General features: G+C 35.6%; 1 protein-coding gene across 2 annotated transcripts; it reads right to left on the bottom strand.

Annotated features, from left to right (window-relative positions):
• Positions 1 to 1,266: 1,266 nt before the first annotated feature.
• Positions 1,267 to 8,123, bottom strand: LOC107015430 (autophagy-related protein 13a). Of its 2 annotated transcripts, none has more exons than XM_015215694.2 (4): positions 7,968 to 8,123; positions 5,939 to 7,348; positions 5,108 to 5,286; positions 1,267 to 1,895 (listed from the first exon to the last, which is right to left on the bottom strand). In XM_015215694.2, the coding sequence occupies exons 2-4, from the start codon at positions 7,265 to 7,267 to the stop codon at positions 1,589 to 1,591; spliced, it is 1,815 nt and encodes a 604-aa protein (XP_015071180.1). In that variant the 5' UTR covers positions 7,268 to 7,348; positions 7,968 to 8,123; the 3' UTR covers positions 1,267 to 1,588. The 2 variants fall into 2 exon arrangements, with proteins under 2 accessions (XP_015071180.1, XP_015071179.1); XM_015215693.2 differs by having other exon boundaries at positions 5,939 to 7,351; positions 7,968 to 8,122.
• Between the last annotated feature and the right edge of the window lie 616 nt (positions 8,124 to 8,739).

Raw genomic sequence — 8,739 nt, 5'->3', positions numbered from 1 at the left:
TATTGAATAAAATGCGGAAATTAGTAGTCTACAATCGATATAACAAGAGCATAAAAGAACAAAAGGATGAATACATCAGATATATCAATATCAAGATCTTATAGAATACGGAGGAATACTAGTTTGTACATGCAAAATGGTTTTCTCATGTGTTTGGACATAACACTTTATGGCTGGAGTGGGATTAAAAAAGCAATACAAATACAAAGATTAATAGTCCGGAGATTAATAACATATAAATTAATAATGTAGGGATTAAAGTGCAGAGATTAGTAATGCGGAGTTTATTTTAATCAAGTAGTTGTTCATTGTTTCTCACCTTATTATTTTGTAATTGGATTAAATTTCTATAAAAAGCTTCTTTCCAGTTATACTCTTCAATTATTATCGGATAATAAATGTTTTTATGGCTTTTTAACTAGGTAGGAACAATTTTCTTGTCCATGTTTAATTTGCTATTTTTTCACTTGAATTATTTGAGGATAAATAATTATCATCTTGATAATTGATACTCACAAAATGTCAATTTTCAATTTAAAAAAGATAAATCAGCATACTTACTTTTAAAACCAAAAAGACGGTAAACTGTAAAATTGCAGAAAACATCTAAATTTACACATAAAAATTGTAAGTTACTCTTAATGGAGTCTAAAATCTCCTGTCCATAGACCTTCCTTCAACATCTTTCGAAAGTAATTTACTCCAACATTTTGTATGAAATTTTCTCCTTAAGCAAGAGAATCCTTCTTCAGTCATTTGGACTTCTATTGTCCACTTCATTGTCCATGGAATAGAGAATTCTATTAAAAGAATACATTTTCTGACATTCCATTTAAAATATATATCATTTTTTTTGTTATTTCCTTAAGTTGGGTGATACGTCAACCCATTCAACATATAATTTTTTGTATTTTTTTGAGAGTATATTCACAGACAGGACATATAAAATTCATCACGACAAAACCGATTTGGTATATGTTGTTTAAAGACATGGAGCATATTTTATAAACCATAAGTGCTTTTTATTAGCATTCTCATATAACAAGACAAATGATAAATAATATATTCAATTAAAATCACAAACGTCATGTGGTGATATATTTTTAATTAATAAATGTTAAACAACTCATATTCCAAATATTATATTGATTTGTATTAATTGAATTTATTTAGTAAGTAATAATTCTCTTTAAATAATTTGTTAGCTAATTTATCTAAATAAATTTACTAGTACAAATATAATTATAAAATCCAGAAAATAAACAATTGTCTTTAAACTCACAGCTTTTATTCACGTGGATTTATGATTAACAAACAAATAACACCCAAAGTTATGTTTTTTTTTTCTTTTTTTGTTCACAAGTCACAACCATCAATGTTCATAAAATAAATGTGTCATTCAGGCAACTGTTTCAACTATGTTTGTGATTTTTCAAATCACCTTATGTACAGAATTTGTTAGCCCTCCAACTACAGGAACAATGGAATTCTCCATAGAAAAGTCTGTTCATTAACATTAGGGAGAATTATCAACTACCATCATCCATTTTGAGCTAACTTTTGTAAGTGGGATACATCAGGTTTAAATTCACCCTTCACTGACTGAACGGGTTGCGCTCTTGGACAACAGTAGATCTTTCAAATCTTTATAAGTTTTGAGCTCCTCCAACGCATCGGATGCCTTTCTACTAATGAAAAATCCAGATGCAGTGCTAAGTTCTCCATCCAGTTCAGTCTTTATGCTATTCGAGGTATAACAGCTAGAATCTTGGCGCAAAGGAGGAGCAGTTCTCAGCATGTGAACAAGGGCACCTACAGCTGCATCTTGGGATTTTCTGGCTGTTGCAGATCCCTGAGAAGAGATTTCTGAACCCTTTCTCCCATCAAGGATCTCACTGCATAACAATGACATAAAAGTTGAGTTGAAAATCCAATGGCGCGTAAGAAATTAAGACACAAGCTAAACTCAGTGCCTGCTGTTTGTTTGGCAGTTTCTGAGAGGTTTCATTTTAATTCAATATCAGAACCCAAGGGATATAAAACATCTATGTTGCTCGGATACAGGTGTGGGTACCGAAAAGGATGGGGATCTAGACCTTGAATTTTCCATCACTTAAATTTTAAGATGCAGGGATACGGGTAGGAGTATGGGTACAGATGTTAGGAAGCAACAAATAACAGTATATTATGACATATACATGCACATTTTTCAACAATTATTGATGTTATAAATTAAAGCTAGTTGATTGATTTATGTATTCACTTCAAAATTTTTGTTCATTAGTTATCCCATATAGTAGCAAGCTGTTACATATATATATGTGTGTGTGTACTAAGCCCAAAATTAAACCAGATGCCCAATCAACCTCCAGTTTTTGGTCATAGATATCAAAGCACCCAATTTAGGTTGACGAAATCAAATAGCATTCACACCCAAATAGTGTCGGATCGACATGAGTGCAACAAGGATTTTGAAGGATCTGAGCAACATAGTAAAACAGATGACATCTATTTAAAAGCCAATCTCATTCAAAATGGATCTCAAGTCCTGCCAATTCAGTGAACTTTCATTTCCTCCATCCAGTGCTCCCTTTCTTCCTCAAGTGAAGAAAAACAGAAACTATGACAAATTCTGTGCCTGATGTCTTTGGCAATTACTAAAAGATCCATTTTTTCCCTCCCTCCTTCGCTCCACTCACTCACCAACTTTAATGCAGAAAATTTTCTCTGTGTACTCATTTCAACTTCAATTGCCTCCTGTTTTCTGCATATTCAACTCCAAAAAGTACTCTCATGATCCCCCATAATCCTCCAAATCGACTAACAAAGCCACTATAGAGACCAATTGTTCTAGTGGACATAGAGGCAGCAATTCCCACAAACCTAGGATCCATGAGATCTTGAAGATCCAGATAGAATCTATGATAGCGAATAAGTGACCTTCTAAAGGAAAAATATCAAGTCTTCCTTTGCTCCATTGGAAATGAAGGGGCCAGACTGTGCACTAACTTTAGAGCATAAAAGGGTATCTCAAAGTGATCATGACAAATGTGATTCATATGTGGCCTTCAATAGTGTGGTATCACAATGGATATGAAGAATAAGTTCTTATAAATGGCGAGTATTGTGGCTTATGTTTGTTTGTGTACAGAAGGTCAATGGGGCATACAAGTAATTATTTTTGGGTGATCTCCCATTTCTGAATGATTTTATATGATTCTGTCCCAAATCACCATCTCAAGTAATCTAGTGTAAACAGAGTACTAGAAGCTTCAAACCAATGAAAGCAACCCAAACACCAACATAAAGCTAGTTTCATAATAGGCCTTTCACACTCTTAAATCTTACGAGTTTTGAAGGCTCTTAGTTTCCTGGCTGAGAACCCACTCTCAAATCCGACTCTCTTGGACTTTGTAACAAGAACATATGTTCAAGAAAAAGAAATAGAAAATAGTGAACAATTCGAAGGAGGATGAAGAACCTAGTAGAGTAAAGAAGAATTAAGGACTCGAGATAAAGTCTGTTAAGCCGACTGGAAAGACTCGAGAATCTCAATATCATGAATATCAAAGTATCACATGTTGTAAAAGCCACTAATCAGGAAAAAAAAGGCACGCTTAAGAAGATTGGGAGTTCCACCAATTACACTAAACAAAATAAAATTCCTATCCTTCATCTGCTAACCTAGTTGCTGTTTTTCTAATAGTACAGGTCAAAGGATTGCTTCCAGTGACTCATTACCTGTTTCAACATCATATCTTGCTATTGAGCCAGGGCAAATCTTTCCACTGTTCCTAGTGAAGTACTCAATCTACTGACAGCTCTCATCCTATGTATAATTTTTGGAGTTATCACCAATTGTCACATCCATATTACATAATTTCATTTTATTTTTATGACAAGGCAAACCCGCAGCCGCTACCCTTTGGGTGTGCACAAGGTAAAAAACCCCGCTCCTATGCGATAGCTCGCAAACCACACATGAGAGGTAACCCGCACTCGGCAAGCCCGGTGCGACGAGCTCGACCCAGAAGGCAAACCCCTTGCTTTCGCTGACAAGGGGTTTCGAACTTCAAACCTCCATCATGGAAGTCCCAAGCCCAAACCACTGGGCCACCCCGAAGGGTATCCATACTATATTGTGCTACAAATATATCCATTGTCCACTACCTAAGTTTATGGCAGAAGCAATGGCTCATCCTCGTTGGTGTCAGGCTATGATTGAGGAAACTGATTGTTTTACATGATAATGGTACCGTAAAATAACTCTTTTTTAAATTAAATCTAGGAGATAACTCCATTATCTCAGGGTAAAACTATAATTGGATGTTGGTGGTGACTAGTGAAAACACTGAATAAACAATGTGAGACAAGATAGAAAGTTGGTTACCTAAAGCTCGATCTGTTGCCAAAGAACACACCAAACATTGGATCTTCATTGTGATGAAATTTCCTCTCCGGCTGCTAAAATTGCATCAGTTGGTTCTATTGGTCTCTTAATTTATTACTTTTTTGTGTAGGTGTTCTGCTGGTAGGACATATTTGGGAGGACAACTCTGCCCCACCCATGAGTAAATATTTCATAGTAGCCTTATTAAACCGTACATCTTACAACGGTTTGGAGGGTAAAATTTGATGGACTTGAATCAACTTAATTTAAATAACAAATGAAGAGCTTAACCTTGGATTTTCTAGCAACTTATTCATCAATCATTTCATACAGTAAAGAGGAAAAGACTGCTTGAATTCTCCCTAAAAGATCTTTTTGCATATCAACTATTGAAGGCAAAAAGTAACTTCAAGATACTTTGCAACTGACATGTCTCCCTTGAGATAAGATAAAACAGCTAGGTGAACCCTCCAATATGTAAAAGAAATCCCACTTAAGGTAAATCAAATGCTCAACTTTATGTGCCACCAGCAGCCAATTTCTAAACAATGTCTAACATGTTAAACAACAGCTACAAAGCCAACACACTGGCCCAGGATAGCCAATTTACTAAAAGACGGGCACAAGACTGCAAGAGGATCTTCATGCAACAGTAATGCAAAGAGTTACAGTTTCCAAGAAGAATTCTCCAAAAATACAGAAGAGTAGCAAAGTTACCTGGCTTGAGAATCGGAAGTGTCGACATCATCAACAATAAAAGGACAGGAAAAATCACAGACATCCAAGTCATCTTGAAAAGATAGTCTGCTAGAACTTCTAGAAAATAAACGTGGCGAACCACTTGAAGATAGCAAACCAGAGAACCGTCCTGAATCATCTCTAGCATCTCTGGAAATCTGGAAAGGAAGAATAAGAGAGATTATCAGTTAAGCTCTAGATGCTACCAATGTGGGGAGGATGCAGAAACAATCAATCATCTCTTTTGCACTGTAAACTGACTGTTCAACTATAGAGGATATTCATCAACCTAAGGGGTATAATGTGGAGAATACCAAGGAACATAGTTGATGTTCTAGAATGGGGGAACAGAAAAGGTATGGAGGGTTGTCCTGGCTTGCATATGGTGGACAATTTGGGAAGAAAGAAATCATAGATGCTTAGAAGATAAAGTAGGTCATATAGAGAAGATAAAATGAAGTCTTTCGTCAATTTTTATTTTGGTTAAAAGGAGAATGTTTAGAAGATCATGAAACAATTTCTGATGTTTTAGATTCCTTCTGAGAATACATAGGAGTTGTTGTTTTGACAATCTTCTCTGTTATAATGGATGACTACACAGATTTGGCTAGTCAATATATCAACACCCAAATATGTTATCTTCTCAAAAAAAAAAAAAGATAGGAAAGGAAGAATTAAAACAAAAGTTGGGAAGGTTAAAAAATGGATCAACTAAGTACAATGTTTGTAATAAAAGTATGAACATGGAAGTGCACAAGCATGCCTAAAGTATGGAATAACAGCACATTTTTCTGATTAAAAATTGCTCACCTTTTGTCCAGGACTGGTAGTGCCGATATTCGATTCAAGAGTCCTCAGTGGATCCATTTTCCTGAATGACCTGATACCTGAAGGGGATTCTTGGGATGATGAATCATGCTTTATACTTCTGGGAGACATTGGAGGAAGAGAATGTCTGTTCGGATCAGACAAATTAGGAGATAGGTATCTGGAACTTGTACCCATCATTGGATGAGGGATACTGACGGGGCCAGATCCAGAACGCAAACGAGTCTGCCCAGGATTCGCACCTGAAAGATATGTTGGTGGCGATGGAGATGGAGATGGTGAAAATGGAGGTGAAAGCTGGTATTCATCAAAGCTCGTTGCTTTGTGGTGAATGGGCAGTCTATTGTTAGGTGAAACCCTGTGTCCATGTACATCACTGGGTGAAGATGAAAGCTCATGCGGTGGCCGGTACAGAGGTGGAGATCCTACATATGGCTGTGTCCGAGGTAAAGAAGGTGACGTGAGGAAACCACTTGTCCAGCTGTGTGGGCGCTGGAAAGGTGATGAAGAAGATGAATGTGTCCCTCTCGACGGAAATGATGTAGGGTGTCCACCCTTATTAGACGAGGAGGATGGAAATGACCTCATCGGGTCAGCAAGTGGACTGCCTACATAATCTGTAATGATCTCAGGTGGAAAGGATGCAGCAGTCTCCAGATTAAAGTTCGACAGATCTTCACGATATGTCACAGATATACAAAGACGGCCCTGCTGGGCATCAACTGGAGTAAAAGTATAGTGCTTCATCAACTCCTCCTCTACCCTGGAGAATGGAGCACTAAATGAAGAGACTTTGTAAATGATATCAAAGTCGCAACTCTGACTTGATGAAAGTTTCCTGAAGGCCTTGAATGCAGGAAGGAGTCTCATCATTGAATAAAGGGCGCGGAGCAGTATAATTGATTTCTTGTATGTTTTCTTATAAGACGAATCACCAATTTGAGGAACCATTGTCCTCATATACTCATATTGTACAACCCACCTCTCTATAATGGTTTCGGTATATGCCCCTGCAATACCTGAACTATGCTCCGACAACGAACTATGTTTCTCTTGAACAATTATTATGTCTATTATCATTGGTTCCATCAAATTCCTATGCCAAAAATTCAAATTATCCAGAACAGCAGGCCGATCTCCCAACACCAAATTGAACCACTTGTCACTCTTTTTCACTTCCCCACTACGTCCACAAGGGCGTATAGAAGGAACTCTACAATCCATAACAATATGCAAGGTTTTCAGCAGAAATTGAGCAAGTATCTGTTCAAACCTTCCATATTCACCTTGTGGATTACTCTGAAAATCCATTTAATATACCCCAAACAAAAATCAACCTTATATTCCCTCAACCATACGCCACATTAAATCGTACATGACAACAGCAATGATCTGCTACAGATATGTAACAAATTTCAAACAATGTTTAGAACAACACACCCCATTAAAATCTAAAAGTAACTCAACTTATACAAATAGTCAAATACCCATATCTCAGATATAATTACGAGTAATTCTAAAGCTTCAACGAAGTGGTGAGAAACCTAAGGTCTCAGGTTCAAAACTCAGTCAAAACAATAAGAGATTCTTCCATCTGTCCTAACCTTGGCTGGCGGACAGAGTTACCTGGCATGTGGCAGGTATCCCATGGAATTAGTCGAGCTGCTATAAAGCTGGCCCAGACACTACCGTCATAAAAAAAATAAAAAAATTCTACAGCTTCATTAACAACCAACAAGATATACAGGAGCATATAGAAAAAAAATTCAAAATTCCCCAAAAAATTAAAAAAAACTACTAAGTGTGATCAACTAATTTTCTTCATCGATTATTATTAATAACTTTTTAGATGCAGATCTTAACATCAGTGAAAAGGTAACATAATGTTGAAAAATAGGACCAAAATTCAAACGACTGATAAATAAGCGATTGAACTAAATTGGATTGAAATTGAGTAATGAGAAGAAATTTGATGAAGCTAAAAAACAAAAAAAAGAAGGATCAAACTTACTTGAGAGAAGAAAATATAGGGATTAGCAACGAAGAGAGAAAACCTCAGACTTTGAAGCAAGCGAAAGAGAAGAGAGATTGCGTAGAACACCGAGACTGGCCGGCTCTAGAGAGAGAAGAAGGAGAAATAATCAAAATGGTCCTTTTACTTATGTGGTCTGACTATTTTAGTCCTTACCATGTATTACACCATCGAAAGAGAGAAGTATTAAAAACACATTAAATTAAGCGTAAATAAGTACAAAAAATAATTTTGAATTTAGAGTTAATTATTAATTTTATTTTTGAACTACTTGACTAACTAGATTAGTATATTCATAATCTAGCATGTGACATAGCAAGTGTTTTCATACTTTTATAAGAGCATTGGGGCTTTTAAAAAGGCTAGTTAGCGGTGTACCTAAGTTTAGCGGAATTTCTAGATGTAATTCACTCCTAAAAATTTGACGAAAATTTTGAAGTGTAATTCATTCATGTTGTAAAATCGAGAACTTATTTAAGTTAAGAAAGTCAAATTAAGAAGTATTATTTTAATGCTGTAAAAAAATAATTAGGACATGAAATTAATAATTCTCACCAAATTTAGAGATGTTTATAATATACTTCTCTCTAATCGAAATGATCATTTTAATCTTTCATATATACATCACGTAATGAAATGGACATTAATATATTCAATAGAAAAATATTTTAATTCTAGATCTTAAAAGTAACAATGCAAATCTATATCTATACTATCTTAAAAACATGAATTTCTAACTTTAATGTTAAAA

This window comes from Solanum pennellii, chromosome 3 (genome assembly GCF_001406875.1).
Source record: "Solanum pennellii chromosome 3, SPENNV200".
NCBI classification, from domain to species: domain Eukaryota; kingdom Viridiplantae; phylum Streptophyta; class Magnoliopsida; order Solanales; family Solanaceae; genus Solanum; species Solanum pennellii.
Note: the sequence above shows the minus strand (reverse complement) of the source record. Positions and strands in the feature narration are given on the sequence as shown.